This window comes from Triticum aestivum, chromosome 5A (genome assembly GCF_018294505.1).
Source record: "Triticum aestivum cultivar Chinese Spring chromosome 5A, IWGSC CS RefSeq v2.1, whole genome shotgun sequence".
In the NCBI taxonomy this organism is placed as follows: Eukaryota; Viridiplantae; Streptophyta; class Magnoliopsida; order Poales; family Poaceae; genus Triticum; species Triticum aestivum.
This window is the reverse complement of record NC_057806.1, coordinates 330,472,507-330,488,496: the sequence shown is the minus strand read 5'-3', so window position 1 is coordinate 330,488,496 and position 15,990 is coordinate 330,472,507. Positions and strand designations below refer to the sequence as shown.

Here is a 15,990-nt window from a genome sequence, read left to right as displayed (position 1 = left end):
CCGAATTGTGCAATGTATTCTCTGCCGAGATGTATAGCCAGTAGCCCTCAAGGTGCGTGTTGGCCTAATGTCCGGGATGCACCTGAAGGATAAAATCAAACCGCTGACCCTAGTAGCCCCTGAGATTTAGGTCGATTTGTAAAATCAGCCTGAGGATCCATTCCCAGCTCGGCAGCATACTTAGGAATAGAAATGCGGTGTAATATAGTAGAGGAAATAGTGATCGGTGAACGGGCCCCTGAGAGAGGGTCGTGAGAAGTCACCGTGATATATTAGCTTGATGTCGGATAAGTCCCAGATGGTACTTATTGTTGTCCCAAGACGCGCTTGTCCTAGTTTGGTCATGCCAAACACTGAGCACTTTGAATTTTCTGCGTTGAATAGGCAATGCAGTAGCCCCCGAGCCACTGGTCGGGTGGCAACACCGGATCGGGGGATCGATGTGCCCCTTTAATATTAGTGAATGATAAGCCCAAAGTACAGTAGCCCCCGAGCCTTAATGTGGGCACGGGTGGCCGAATTAAGGATCGATATCCAGAGTAAAATCACAAATTATGTGTAATGATTCTACGTATCCAAGTACTTTACATCATTAATGCTCGGATCCGCATTGTACAAAACTTTGTTGACCGACCATCGGCTTCAACCTCCTCGGCCAGAAGCCGGGGAGTGTTTGTCCTACTTTATAAAGCCGTTATAAGGGCAAAGATTTATGGAAAACAAGGCAATCCGGCCATACGGTTTTATAAACAAAGGTACGCAGAGAGATATGAAACATCTTCCAAAGAAAATAATCCCGCTATCGGTTCCTTTCTTTGGGTTGTCATGCTGATCATGATCATGAAACCTCACCTCCAATCAATGTGGGAGGAAAATATTGAGGATTTAGTTCGGGGAAATTTCCCGAACTCTATGGTATTAATGAACCAAAATTTTCACTTCCGTCGTTGCCGACCAATTATATCCTTTAAGATCGCTAGCTTTCGGCTTCACCCAGTCTGAGCTACTAACTTGGATGACTTGGTAGTAACAATCACAGAGGTGCTCCCTTTACCGCCTAGCCGAACAATCGGGAACATAGGGGTAAGCACAGGAGCCAGGCAACCCAGCTTGGCCAAAATCTTAAGTCAAATTGATGCATATTTATGGCTTTATAATGATGATTACGGAAGGTAGCCCTCGTATATAAAATACGAACACCGATGATATGTTTATTTTGACTCCGTTGCGACCGTTTATCACTTGAAAGTGGCCCATCGTCGGCTTCCACCCCCTTGTAGATGCTACGCGGGGTGTTTCCGCAATAACAAGACAACCCTTAGTCGATGTCTCAGTGCCCGAAGGCGGTTGTGTTAGCAGAAACGAGGCAATCAGATATGCGGGCTTTATAACTTTCACTTAGTCATAGGAGCTTTAAACTGGGGAAGCTAGCTACGAGCCTGCTGGTGCTCCGCCTACTGCAGCCGCTGCAACATGGCCGCCGCGCCTGTCGCTGGATGCCGCGCCCGCCGGCTCTCTCCTCTGCGTGCACACATACCTGGCCACAGCCCCAACCAGTTGGCCCTATGACATGTGGGGCCCGGCCGCTAACCATATAATTAGCCCCACCTAATTAGCCCCTAACCCTCCCTGATAGCGGGTCCCCGCACCTAATTAACCCCTGGATTTAAAACTAACTCTAATTAAGTGGTTAGTCAATTACGTGTGGACCATGTGCACTATTTAGATAAATAAGGTTAATTTAAGCTACTAGCCACTGACATGTGGGTCCTGTTGACCCCTTTGACCAGTCAACAGTCCTAGTTGACTGTTGGCTTGGCAGTCAACTGGACCCCACCTGTCAGCCTCTTTGCACACTGTTGGGTGCACTTCTCCGGGTACCGGTAGCAGTTTAGGTATTTTTAATTTTGAAATACTATAATTCCAGAAATTGTTTAAATCTTTAAAAAATAATGTAAAATAATCCATAACTCGGATGAAAATACTTTGTACATGAAAGTTGCTCAGAACAACGAGACGAATCTAAGTACGCAGTCCGTATGTCAGCCACATGTCGCTAGCATAGTGAACATGCAACTTTCCCCCTCCGGTTCATCTGTCCAAAAATGTCAAACACCGGGAATACTTTCCCGAATGTTTTCCCCCTTCGCCGGTATCACCTCCTACTGCGTTAGGGCACACCTAGCACCGCGTATTTCCATGTTATATTTTGTGATGTATTGATTGCTCTGTTATTTATTGTGTTCCCCCTCCGTTACTTGTTTCCAGTAGACCCCGAGACCGCGGTTGAACTAGTGATCGACTACTTCACCTTCGAGGGTCCGTTTCTGTCTACAGAGCAACCAGGCAAGCCCCCCTCCCCCCTTGATCACGAGATATTGCCTATTCTTCTCTCTACTGCTTGCATTAGAGTAGTGTGTAGCATGTTACTGCTTTCCGTTAATCCTATCCTAATGCATAGCATGTCTTTGCTACTACTGTTGTTACCTTTACCTGCAATCCTAAATGCTTAGTATAGGATGCTAGTATTGCATCAGTGGCCCTACATTCTTGTCAGTCTGCCATGCTAGACTATCAGGCTGTGATCACTCGGGAGGTGATCACAGCTATATACTTATATACAAAATATGTGATACTTGGTGACTAAAGTCAGGTCGGCTCGTAGAGTACCCGCGAGTGATTCCGATGTGGGGGCTGAAAGGACAGGTGGTTCCATCCCGGTAGTGGTGGGCCTAGGTTCCCGACGGCCCCGACTGTTACTTTGTGGTGGAGCGACATGGCAGGTTGGGACCACCTAGGAAAGAGGTGGGCCTGGCCCTGGTCGGCGTCCACGGTTACTTCAAAATAACACGCTTAACGAGATCTTGGTATTTGATCTTAGTCTGGCCACTGGCCTATACGCACTAACCAACTACGCGGGAGCAGTTATGGGCACTCGACATCGTGGTATCAGCCGAAGCCTTCTTGACGTCAGCGACTGAGCGGTGCGCGCCGGGTTGGACCGTGTAATGCAACTTCCTTTGTAATGGAGGTTGCTAGGTCTGCTCACCAGCTGCATACGCAACATGCAGGTGTGCAAAGGGCGATGGGCCCAGACCCCTACGCGCTTAGGATGTAGACCGACGTGTTGACCTCTCTGTTCTGCCTAGGTGGGGCTGCAACGTGTTGATCTTCCAAGGCTGGGCATGACCCAGGAAAGTGTGTCCGGCCAAAGGGGATCGAGCGTGTTGGGTTATGTGGTTACCCCTACAGGGAAGTTTATATATTCGAATAGCCGTGTCCCTCGGTAAAAGGACGACCCGAAGTTGTACCTTAATCTTATGACAACTAGAACCGGATACTAAATAAAACACACCCTTTCAAGTGCCAGATACAACCCTGTGATCGCTCTCTAACAGGGTGACGAGGAGAGGATCGCCGGGTAGGATTTATGCTATGCGATGATACTTGGTTAACTTACCATCTACTCTCTTCTACTGCTTCAAGATGGAGGCTGCCAAAGCGTAGTCTTCGATAGGACTAACTATCCCCTCTTATTCCGGCATTCTGCAGTTCGGTCCACATATACTATCCCTTTCATTGATACCAATGCATATGTAGTGTAGTTCCTTGCTTGCGAGTACTTTGGATGAGTACTCACAGTTGCTTTGCTCCCCCTTTTCCCTCTTTCTATACCTGGTTGTCGCAACCAGATGTTGGAGCCTAGGAGCCAGACGCCACTATCGACGACGACTCCTACTACACTGGAGGTGCCTACTACTACGTGTAGGCCGCCGCCGCCGACCAGGAGTAGTTTAGGAAGATCCCAGGCAGGAGGCCTGCGCCTCTTTCGATCTGTATCCCAGTTTGTGCTAGCCATCTTATGGCAACTTGTTTAACTTATGTCTGTACTCAGATATTGTTGCTTTCGCTGACTCATCTATGATCGAGCTCTTGTATTCGAGCCCTCGAGGCCACTGGCTTGTAATATGATGCTTGTATGACTTATTTTATTTTTAGAACTGTGTTGTGATATCTTCCCGTGAGTCCCTGATCTTGACCGTACACGTTTGCGTGCATGATTAGTGTACGATTGAATCGGAGGCGTCACATTTGGCCCCGAATCCCTTCCCTTCCTTCTCTCTTTCCCCTCTCCGGTCAATAACCAACAGCGGAACCTGGATGCTCATATTGATTCCTAAATATTCTATGAAGATCTTTATCGGTCGAACCGTTATGACAACATACATTATTCCCTTTGTCATTAGTATGTTACTTGCTCGAGATTCGAGCGTCGGTATCTACATGCCTAGTTCAATCTCGTTACCGGCAAGTCTCTTTACTCGTTCTGTAATGCATCATCCTGCAACTAACTCATTAGTCACATTGCTTGCAAGGCTTATTATGATGTGCATTACCGAGAGGGCCAAGAGATACCTCTTCGATACTCGGAGTGACAAATCCTAATCTCGGTCTATGCCAAACCAACAAACACCTTCGGAGATACCTGTAGAGCATCTTTATAATCACCCAGTTACGTTGTGACGTTTTATAGCACACAAGGTATTCCTCCGGTATCTGGGAGTTGCATAATCTCATAGTCAAAGGAATATGTATATGACATGAAGAAAGCAATAGCAATAAAACTGAACGATCAACATGCTAAGCTAACGGATGGGTCTTGTCCATCACATCATTCTCCTAATGACGTGATCTCGTTCATCAAATGACAACACATGTCTATGGTTAGAAAACTTAACCATCTTTAATTAACGAGCTAGTCTAGTAGAGGCTTACACTTGTGTTTTGTCTATGTATCCACACATGTATCAAGTTTCCGGTTAATACAATTCTAGCATGAATAATAAACATTTATCATGATATAAGAAAATATAAAATAATAACTTTATTATTGCCTCTAGGGCATATTTCCTTCATAAGGCACATAGACCACACGGAACAATCTCATGGTAGATCAATCTGTACATTGTACTCCATCCCAAATCAATACAAACCCAACCAGAACGTAGGGTATTATCTCTTTGAGAGAGCCCGGACCTAGGTAAAACCTCGTGTCCTTTTACCCTAAATGTAGGCTACTAGCTTGGACCCCTTACTCAAGATTTGTCGGAATCAAGTCCGTCAGTCGTGCCTCAAGGGGATGTAACCATCCCACACCTGTCATTGGTTGGTGCAACCACCGTTGCTGCATCTGCACAGATCCAGCGGGGCTGGCCAGAGTGATTGGTTTTCCCTAGATCCGTCTATGGCGTGGGGCAGGGATGCCCAGGGACGTGGAGGGAGGTGGGTTCCTAGCCCTCCTCCGCAATCAGCGCTCTCCCAGATGAGGCGGTATGGCCTAGTGTCTCCATGTCCAATGGTTGCTGTTGGTGACGCATACTAGCGAGTTTGTGGTTTGTAGCCAGATGGTTCCTTTGTGGTTTTTAGTAGCTCTTACTCCAACCAGTTTGCCTTCAGTGATGAGATGCAATCTATGGATGGCGATTTGACGCAGAGGCTATGGTTATGCAGCTACAGCGGTGAAATTTCTAACCCAGCGCATATAGCTGTTGGGATTATGGAAAGTAGTGGCGATAACACATGGTTGCTCTTATTTGATGGTACTTCTTAAGTACCCGGTCTTCTCGCGCATGGCTTGACACGACACTTTGGCTTGGTGCCGCGCAGCAGCACCCCCACCCCTCTGACGGCACCACCAGCTTCTTCGTGTGGTGGACCGCTACCAGCGTCCCGACATGCTTACACAAGGGCATCAACTCCCTGGTCGCCATCACCTCCTGGGCCATATGGAAGCATCGCAACGCCGTCCTCTTCGACAAGTCTCCCAACCTCCACACCATCCTCGACGATATCAAGCAGGAGGCGAAACTATGGGCCAGAGCCGGCGCAAAAGGGCTCGGCCGGATTGTTCCTATAACATAAACGTGTAACTAACGAGGCTGAGCATCCTCACCCCTCCCTGCTCACCATGCGCACCGCCATCTTGCGTATGTCCAGGGCGCCAACCTTTGTACTCACCACCCAACCTATCAATGGAATGATACTCAATCTCACGTATTCGAAAAAAAATGTCCATTTGTGTGTGTTTATGTTGATTGTGTGCATTTTATCTATGCAGAAGTCAGATGTGTGCTCATTGTGTTTATATCATCATTTTAAGTCAATAAAGATCACATTTTATTGAAAGTTGCGAAAGAAACTAAAAGAGAAAAGTGATGTATGACATTCATTTCGTCGCGCGGTTTTGATCTCGCCTGTCTAGTCAGAGTTTAACCTGACCATACCTTTGACCATCTCCATCAAGCACCCAAAATTCAAATCTCATACAATTCCACGCCGCCGTTTCGGCGTCCTTTTTAATCGCGCATGTTCAGACTTCAGACGCTCGTTCATTCATTAGAATCAGAAGAAACAGAAACGCATACCGTTCCACGGCGCGATTTGCCCGCGGTAGGTACAGTACAGGGAGGAAGAAGAAATCCGCCGCAGAATCGCGACGATTTAAGGCGCCGCAACGAGCTCTCATCCATAGTCAGCCACCTAGAATCGTGGAGCTACACCCGGCCATGGACTCGTCTCCTTCGACAACACTACTGGCCTCTCTAGTCATACTTATGGCGCTTGTCTCGCCCATCGCCGCCCTGCCGCCGTCCCTCGGAGTCGGAGAGCAAGCAGGAGCGCTCCTGGCCTGGAGAGCCACCCTCGGCGGCCAAAGCCAGCACGCCCTGCGGTCCTGGGGAAACACGTCGACGCTCTGCAGCTGGCGCGGCGTCAGGTGCGGCACGCGGCGCCGGCCGGTGATCACCGGCATCCACCTGCGCGGGACGCGGCTCGCAGGCACTCTCGAGTCCCTCGACTTCGCGGCCCTGAGGGACCTGACGAGCCTCGACCTCTCGCGCAACAGGCTCGCCGGGACCATTCCTCCGAGCATCGCGGCCCTCGGCGAGCTCCATGCCCTGCAACTCCAAGGCAACCAGATAAGCGGCTCCATCCCACCTTCTCTAGCAAACCTCACGAAGCTGCATCTCCTGATGCTCCATGACAACCAAATCTCCGGCGAAATACCAGGACAGATAGGAGAACTGGGTACCCTTGTGAGCCTAGACTTGTCAGGCAATCGGCTGGTTGGTAGCATCCCCTGTGAAATAGGCCACCTAAATCACCTGGTCACGTTGGATTTGTCTGACAACAAGCTTTCAGGTCCAGTTTCATTCTGTCCAGTTAATAACTCCACAGTAATTTTAGAAAATCTGAATAGGCTGTCATTATCCAGGAATAACCTAGCAGCTCCCATTTCCAAAGATATTGTGAATTTATTCAGCCTCCAGCACCTAGACATGAGCCAAAACAACTTTTCAGGCTCAATCCCGGGCGGTATTGGTGACCTGAACAAACTCACATTCCTGCATCTTTCAGATAATCAGCTTTCGGGACAAATTCCTCCGGAAATTGGAAAATTAGCGAGGCTTAAGCAGCTTAACCTTAGTGCAAACCATCTTGAAGGCTATATTCCAACTAGTATAGGAAACTTAACACGGTTAGCAACTCTAAATCTTTCGGCTAACGAGCTCATCAGACCCATCCCTAAAGAAATAAGGAATTTAGTGAACTTGGAGTGTTTGGGACTAGGGCAGAACAAACTTACGGGGTCCATTCCAAACAGTTTGGGGAATTTGACAAGACTCACCACATTGGACCTTCACGATAACCAACTTTCTGGAAACATCCCTGGAGAGCTAGGTTATTTAGTGAACTTGGAGGAATTGAACATTTACAACAACACACTAAGCGGCTCCATCCCAAGTAGCTTAGGGAACTTGACTAAGCTCACTACTCTATACCTTTGCTATAACCAATTGTCTGGATCCATTCCACAAGAAATTGGAAACTTGAGAAATCTTGTTTGGTTGACGCTGAGTTCTAACAAACTCTCCGGTTCCCTGCCATCCGGTCTTTGTTCGGGAGCCGGCTACAAAATTTCACCGCTTATAACAACATGTTGGTTGGACCCTTGCCAACAAGCTTGCTAAGATGCACAAGCCTGGTACGGTTTCGTCTTGAACGAAATCAGCTCCAAGGAGATATCTCTGAGATGGGGGTTTATCCGAATCTTGTGTACATAGATATCAGCTCAAATAAACTATTTGGTCAACTATCTCATAGCTGGGGTGAGTGCCACGGACTTTCCATGTTGCGCGCTTCAGAAAATGGTATCACTGGAGTCATACCACCAAGCATAGGGAAACTGTCTCAGTTGAGGATACTTGATGTTTCATCAAATAAACTCGAAGGACATATTCCTCCAGAAATTGGCAATATAATGACATTATTCAATTTGAGCCTCGGCAACAACTTGCTCAGGGGAAGTATACCGCAGGAAATTGCGTCTCTAAAAAATCTGGAGTATTTGGATTTATCTTCGAACAACCTAAGTGGGCAGTTAGGGGGATCAGTTGGGCAGTGCTTAAAGCTTCGCCTTCTGAATTTGAGCCATAATCAACTCAATGGTAGCATTCCTATGGAACTAGGGATGCTGGTAAACCTGCAAGGATTGTTAGATCTGAGTGAAAATTCATTTAGTAGCATGATACCAACTCAGTTGGGTGATCTTAGCATGCTTGAAGCCTTGAATCTTTCACATAATGCATTAAGCGGCAGGATTCCGCCATCATTTCAACGCATGAACAGCCTCTTATACATGGACGTGTCTTATAACAAACTTGAAGGGCCAGTGCCACAAAGCAGGCTCTTCAAAGAAGCTCCAACCGAATGGTTCGTGCATAATACACATTTATGCGGTGATGGTGTGAAAAATCTGCCCCCTTGTGACCACACTTCAAGCTATCAAAAAGGAAGGAAGCCTAGAGCTATTTTACTAGCTATAATACCTGCCACTGTGACTTTTATGCTCATTACTGCACTAGCAACATGGCAATGTAAAAGGAAGAAATCCAAGGCTGAAAGTGGAAAGGGACTGGAACAGGTCAAGATGTTCGCCATCTGGAACTTTGACGGGGAAGATGTGTACAAGAAAATTATTGAGGCCACAAAAAGATTCAGCGATGCTCACTGCATTGGAAGAGGAGGGAATGGATCTGTCTATATAGCCCAGTTACCAACAGGTGAAATATTTGCAATAAAGAAGATTCACACGATGGAAGATGACAAGCTATTCCATCGTGAAATAGATGCTTTGATTCATATTTGGCATCGCAACATTGTGAAGTTATTTGGCTACTGCGCTGCTGCTCATCAGAGATTCCTTGTGTATGAATATATGGATAGGGGAAGCTTAGCGAAATCTTTGCAGAGCAAGGAAACTGCAATTGAGTTGGATTGGACAAGAAGATTAAATATCACTAAGGATGTTGCAAATGCTCTGTCCTACATGCATCATGATTGCTTTGCACCGATAGTCCATAGAGATATAACTAGCAGCAACATTTTGCTTGATATGGATTTCAGTGCCTGTATTTCAGATTTTGGTCTAGCAAAAATACTAGATGGAGATGCATCAAACTGTACAAGGCTTGCTGGGACGAACGGATATCTTGCCCCAGGTAAAATTATATCTATCGGTTAAATCTTTGTGTTGTTATGTTTTCTCCATCTCGTAAACGTTTTGATGAGGTCATTATTTGGTGAATTTGTAATAAAACGTTGTAACAGGTTAGTTTTTATGCATCTATAATGATGAGGCCGGGGGGAATAAAAGCGATCATTATCTGAAAAACTAAATATCTGTTAGTATTTACTTTTCTTATGGTCACTAGATGTAGAACAGTTTACCATGCAGTCCTCGACAGTACACATTTTGTATCTAATGTGTGCAATACACATTAGCGACATCAATCATTGAGCCCATTTGTTTCACTAACTACTTGTTAGCAATTTGTAATGATGGACATTGGCCGTGTGCGCGTCTAGGGAAGATTCCAAGTGATTTCCATTTGTGTAAAAACACTAGCTTCATCGATACATATATAGTACTTTTTGCATCTATACATACACATTCACAAAAGGCTAACTCGTCAATATTGGCATAGCAGAGCTTGCGTACTCAACAAGGGTGACAGAGAAGTGTGATGTCTATAGCTTTGGAGTACTCATGCTCGAGTTGTTCATGGGACATCATCCAGGTGATTTTCTTTCTTCCATGGCCAACAGAAGTACATCACTTGAGGATTTGTTGGACATCCGGCTCCCATTCCCTGAAACTGAGATCGCAAGTGAAATATTCAAAGTGATCGTGTTTGCTGTTTGTTGCATAGAACCAAATCCATCATACCGACCAACGATGCAACAAGCAATCAAGGTGTTCTCTACAACTGAAAGACCTGATGATCAGCTTGATTGTCTGCAAACTGACATTGTCATCCCTTCCACCTGGTCGTGAATATGCTCAAGACATTTTTTTTCTTCATTTAACTACAGAATGTTTGCAGTACATCATTTGTATGGTGTTTCATTTTTGCATGTACATGCCATGTACAGTTTATGTTGGTTGTAAGAAATTAAGAGAAAAATTTGTTACTCCCTCCGTGCACAAATATAAAATGTTTTGAATATTTCAATATGGACTACATACATACTCAAACAAGTGAACAAACACACTAAAACGTGTCTATATACGTCCAATTCATAAAAAACTTAGAACACCTTATATTCGTGAATGGAGGGAGTACTAGTTAGGTTCTTGTAAATATTTCTATCGCAGGGCTCTTGCTGTCTATCCTATGTGTGATTTTTGAAGAATTATAATCCTTACGAGTTTTCTCTACATTCATTATTTGATTTGTAGGATTGCAATCCAAGGATTTTTTTTTCATAGGATTAAGTTTGAGTGGTGTGCTAGTGATAGGCTTCTCAATATTTAGAGTGGTTTTGTTTAGCATGTTCGTTCGAGTAGTTTGATAGTTTTGTTCTTTCCCTCATTTTTGGCAAGACCATTGTTTGCAAACTTTGTACTCAGCGATGTAATAACTTAAGCCATATGCATCTCATGATGCAGAGAGCGGGCTAATAAAACTTTTGCTATCAACTTTTACGATGGTGGAATATGGAGCACTGTCTATGTATTCTACATGTATTTATTTATTTATTTATTTATTTATTGCGAATAGTATGCTACATGTATTAATTAGATTATTTATTTATTTATTTATTGCGAATAGTATGCTACATGTATTAATTAGATGGTTTCCTAGGGATACATGAGAAATAATAGAAATGCAAATACGGTTAGAAAAGCCTGAATTTTCATTGCAGAAAAGTAGACAGGACACGTGATGTTTTGTTAACGAAGTTCATCTTCATGGCTAATCCCAAGGCATGGTTACGGGCTCACCTTCCCATCTACCAAATCACATAAGTATAATTGTAGCCTGGTACACATATTCAACACAATTTTAACAAATACTCCGTATATGTCAACAATAATAATTACTATTCCTTTCAACTTTAAGAAATATGCAGGATCACAGTGATCCAAGGACAAAAACAAATTGGGGCCAAAAGGAGTGTACCATATCATACAAAAAAGTAACGAAGAAGAAACTAAAACGCAAAATCTAGTAAGTACGTACAGTATAATTATCCTTCCCTTTATACTGTATGTCATTTCAGGTGGATGCCGTGGACATGATCTCGAGCTCAGCCCACCACAGCGGGTTATTCCTCGGGGTCGTCTGCTCCGGCGACAGTCTGACGGCGCCTTTCATCAGCCCCGCGACTTCGCCCATGGACGGCCTCTTCGCCGCCTCGCGGTTGATGCACAGCCTCACGACATCACACAGCGCCGCCAGGTCCTCTTCGGGCACAGGCGACGACGCCCTGAGCACCGGGTCGGCCATCGAGCCGATCGGCCGCTTGCCGTCCAGGTAGCTGGAGGCCCAGAGGACGAGCAGGCCGTGGTCCTCGGAGAAGGGCAGCCGGCCGGAGATCACCTCGAGCAGCAGTATCCCGAACTTGTAGACGATGCTGTCCTGGCCTGCGGATCGCGTCGGCGCCGACGCGTCCGCGTCGTCGTCCTTCCAGAACTCGGTGTCGGAGAACTTGGCCGCGTAGTCCTCGGTGAGGTAGATGGATGAGGAGTTTAGGGTTCTTGGGGTGACAGGAGGGTCTAGCTGGTTCATGTGCTCCAGGCAGTATGTCACTCCCATGATGATGCGCAGCCGGGTAGGCCAGTCCAGGTGCTCTGCTTCCCTCACTGCATCGAAAAACATGGATCGGATGAGCCTCACTGTTTCTGAGAGAGAAGTAGCAGAAGCAAGAACAGCATATGGAAGATATTCAGATACTGATGTGCAGCTCACCGTGCAGATGCTCGAAGAGGGAACCGCATGGAGCGTACTCAAACACCATCATCCTGGTGAACGGAGCGTCGCATGTGCAGTAACCAAGTAGGTTCATGAAGTTCTTGTGGTTCACCTTGGATAACTCAGAGATCTGAAAGAGGAAGAGTTGGTCAGGCACAGACAACGGGGATAGAGCAGTACTACGCTAGTTGAGAAAATCTGAGCACTGTTGTAGTTTCGCCTATTACTTCTTACCTTGTTCCTAAATTGCTCCTCGGACCGATCCGACCATTCTTTGGCAGACTTAACTGGACTGGAGGCAACAGCTATTTCAACTCCACTTGACAGGGTTCCCTTGTACAATGCACTGTCAGATACAGTACCAATCACATTGCTGAAATTCTCACACGCCGCCTCAAGTTCGGCCCTTCCTAAAGAAGGAACACCTGCCCACAAGGTAAAGCACACTCAACATCTCCAAGTTCAATCTGTGGCACACATTTCAGATGATGTAATATGGCATTTTAGCTTCAGGTAATAGGAGACTGACCTGTCACAAAGGCTTTCCTTAGCTGTCCACTCAGCCCGGTAGCCCATGGATTGACGGTGTTATCCTTCTTTCTACGGGAGACAAGTAGATACACAACAGAGGCTATAACCACAAGGCCAAGCACTCCACTGATGCACACTGCGTAGATAGCCCAGTGAGGCACAGAAGAAGACTCGTTGGTTTCAGCTTGCGAATACGATGGTGGCAAAGACATGGGAGCCTGGCTTTCATGAAACTGATCAGGAGCCTTAGAGGAAGGTGCTGATTCTTGAAGCTCCCTTGCCTGTAGGAGTTGCCTCAGGGTGTTACTCTCTATGGTTCTGCATATAAAACACCAATATAAATTGAAGAGTCTGATTGTTAAACTTGTATAGTCCACAGTTAGCATATCAGTATTCTCCACGCTTCAAGCTTTAACATATCAATGCTTAAGCTTTACTAATGTAAGAGACAGGCTACACATCCCTTGTACAACAGCTGTCATGTGTACTTATGTTTGGCATTTGCCTTTAACCTATTTTTAGTGAAAATGAGCATGTATTTTCAAGGGGCCACAATAAATTTTTCGATAAAGAACGGATGTTTACCGAAAGATTCAAAAAGTGTGGGTTCTATTTATTTTATTTTGTGGGGAAAAGATTGCAAAGTTTAACTAGTCAAAGTCAAGATTGCCGGTTAAACTGAAACAGAGTATTTTGGTTTTCAACTGCCTGTGTCATGTCAGTTTTACTTTAGAAGTTAGGCCCATCTTACTCAGAAATTCTTACGAAAGGGAAGCTGGTATATAAAGAAGAAGACTGACTTTGTTAAACATTTTCTGCACGATTCTTGCCTTCCATCAGTTAGAACCTCTGAAATCATGATACGCTCTTGCAACTCGTTAGGAATTTCAATTGACAGTTTTTTTCCCTTGACTAAGCTGCAAAGATCATCACATGGCTTTAGATTATGTATATCAAGCCCATAATGTAAAAAAGTAGAGATTATGTATCAAGCACTGCAGAAATTTAATTCTGTAATGCTCCAGATGCAATTTACTCCTAGAAATATTGTTTTCCCTAGACCTGAAGGACTTGATCCATGAAGGTAAATTTTTTGGATATTGTCAAAAAAAAGAGGGACGCATCAAGAAATGCTTAAGAGTGAAAGCCTTGTTTCACACACGTATCCTAAATATTCCAGAGACAAAATCATAGCTTCCTCTAGAAAGACATCTAGCTGTCCTGCATATTCTCTACTTAATGGTCATGGCTTCTTCTAGACCCCTTTGACTTGTAAATCCATGACGCTACAAATAGAAAAAGACAACGGCGGGCAATATCATGTACCCCTTGAAATCAAAATAGGACTTGTTCGTTGAGTAACTTTAATCATGACTAAGCGATACATACTCCCCCCGTTCCAAATTAGATGTCTTTCATTTGTCTAGAAACGGATGTACCTAGACACTATACAAGTATAGATGCATCCCAATGTGGACAAATGCAAGTCATCTAAATTCGAACGGAGGGAGTACAAGATAACTACTTGCAAATGATTTGACATCTTCACAGGAAAAGAAAAGGTAGCAATCATTTCACCATGAATTTGATCCTACAAGAACAAGAACAGATCAGGCTGACTTACGGCGTCGCCGCTGCGCTGAAAACCTTCTTTTCTTCCAAATTCCATAACCATCCACTTGGGTGCTCTTCTCTGAAACCCATGGCTCGCCCTGAAGCACCAAGATAGACACACAGATGGTCAACGACTGTTCCACTTGAACCAACACAACCATGGCCACTTCCTAATCACAAACCCATGGGAAATCCATCTCACCTTCTTCACCGAGGGCGGCACAAGACCCATGCCTCTCAGACAAGAGGAAGAAGAAGAGCAAGAGCTGCGCCGCTCTGATGCTCCAGACCTCCATTCCGCCCCCAATGGAGTCCAGGCAGCTCTGCAAGAGGGTAGTAAAAGACAGTAAGAGCAGAGCAGAACGGGAGACGATAAAAGGAAGGCAAAGATTCCAACTTCTATATGCCACCACCTAAAGCTGCTGAAATCTTGGGCACGATGGAAGCACACGCCGTTCCATGCCGCCTGAAGAAACGAATCGGGTAAAGTGTCTCCGCTACTCCTTACAAGGTAAGTGGAGCAGCGGGGCAGAGTGGGATTTTTGGAACGAGCAAGTAAAGAATCCACCACCCCTCGCGGATCTTGTGTCTCGAGAGCCGGAATTTCAAGTGGGGAAAACGCGCTCACGGAATGTGGAGAAGGAGAAGAGTGGCAGGAAAAGGCTGGGATGATTTTGTGCCTGTAAAGATGGCTAAAGGAGGGAATCGAGAGAAGAGGAGGCAGGGCGCGGGCAGTGTGCTGGGAACGGGATGAGCTGGGAGAGGCCGAGAAGGCAGAGGAGAAAGAAGAGCTCGGAGCGCAAGTCAGTCCAGGACGCGGAATATTGGAACTGGAGTGTACTTTTGGGTGGATCGGAGGCAGGCGTGGATGTCTGCCTGCCTGCCTGTCTGTTTCAGGCCAGCCAGGTACCGTGCACACATGGCAGCTGGAAATTTCCCTCCCTTTTCTTTCCCTTATTAACTCTTCTTGTTATGCCTGAAATTGCGCAGTGATTTTGCGGGAATTTCACCGGAATCAAGTCGTTGTCCACGGGAACATGACATGGTTGTACTCGTCATCTCGGGCATTTCCAAAGTTGATCCCAAATCAGACAGCCTATTCGTCCCTGGAGCGGTGGAGATCAATCCGCGAACAGTGATAAACTTTACGGGAGTACGGATCGTCGCCGCCATATAGTATATTGACATCCCCGGCTGACTCAAATACCCATTCCGGTCCACTTTTCTTTCACTCTACCCTTGCTTTGCATCCGCATTCTTCTCTTTCGACGCCGTCATTGTATCTCTCCGGCCGCCGTCAAGGCACCGTAGGACATCCGCAGCCGCCACTAACGCGCTTGCCCTACTTGGACTACATCGCGGTTCATGATTGTTTCATGCGCGATCTTTTGGCAACGCGTGCATGATTTGTTTCATGCGCAAAAGCACTCTAAGACATACACATCATCCATGAACAGAATGTGAGGTCAATATCACACCGATGGTACACCATTTGCAACTCCGTCATGAAGTTCTGCGACGCAGTTGA

The 15,990-nt window shown here is 45.8% G+C and overlaps 1 protein-coding gene and 1 pseudogene across 2 annotated transcripts; one reads left to right on the top strand and one right to left on the bottom strand.

Moving 5' to 3' along the window:
- The first annotated feature begins 6,412 nt into the window (after positions 1–6,412).
- On the top strand, positions 6,413–10,976 carry LOC123103211 (probable leucine-rich repeat receptor-like protein kinase At1g35710; annotated as a pseudogene).
- A 418-nt stretch (positions 10,977–11,394) lies between these two features.
- LOC123103212 (protein MALE DISCOVERER 2) lies at positions 11,395–15,300 on the bottom strand. Of its 2 annotated transcripts, XM_044524725.1 has the most exons (8): positions 14,876–15,299; positions 14,665–14,785; positions 14,473–14,560; positions 13,649–13,765; positions 12,847–13,166; positions 12,552–12,742; positions 12,315–12,447; positions 11,395–12,208 (listed from the first exon to the last, which is right to left on the bottom strand). In XM_044524725.1, the coding sequence occupies exons 2-8, from the start codon at positions 14,756–14,758 to the stop codon at positions 11,622–11,624; spliced, it is 1,530 nt and encodes a 509-aa protein (XP_044380660.1). In that variant the 5' UTR covers positions 14,759–14,785; positions 14,876–15,299; the 3' UTR covers positions 11,395–11,621. The 2 variants fall into 2 exon arrangements, with proteins under 2 accessions (XP_044380660.1, XP_044380661.1); XM_044524726.1 differs by lacking the exon at positions 13,649–13,765 and having other exon boundaries at positions 14,876–15,300.
- Between the last annotated feature and the right edge of the window lie 690 nt (positions 15,301–15,990).

What these genes read in the sequence shown, in the direction of transcription:
- LOC123103212 (XM_044524725.1), bottom strand. Translation starts at nt 14,758, where the DNA reads ATGGAGGTCTGGAGCATCAGAGCGGCGCAGCTCTTGCTCTTCTTCTTC. An exon ending in TTCAGCGCAGCGGCGACGCC is followed by an intron (nt 13,766 to 14,472) that starts GTAAGTCAGCCT and finishes TGATCTTTGCAG; the next exon opens with CTTAGTCAAGGGAAAAAAAC. An exon ending in AGGAGCAATTTAGGAACAAG is followed by an intron (nt 12,448 to 12,551) that starts GTAAGAAGTAAT and finishes TTCCTCTTTCAG; the next exon opens with ATCTCTGAGTTATCCAAGGT.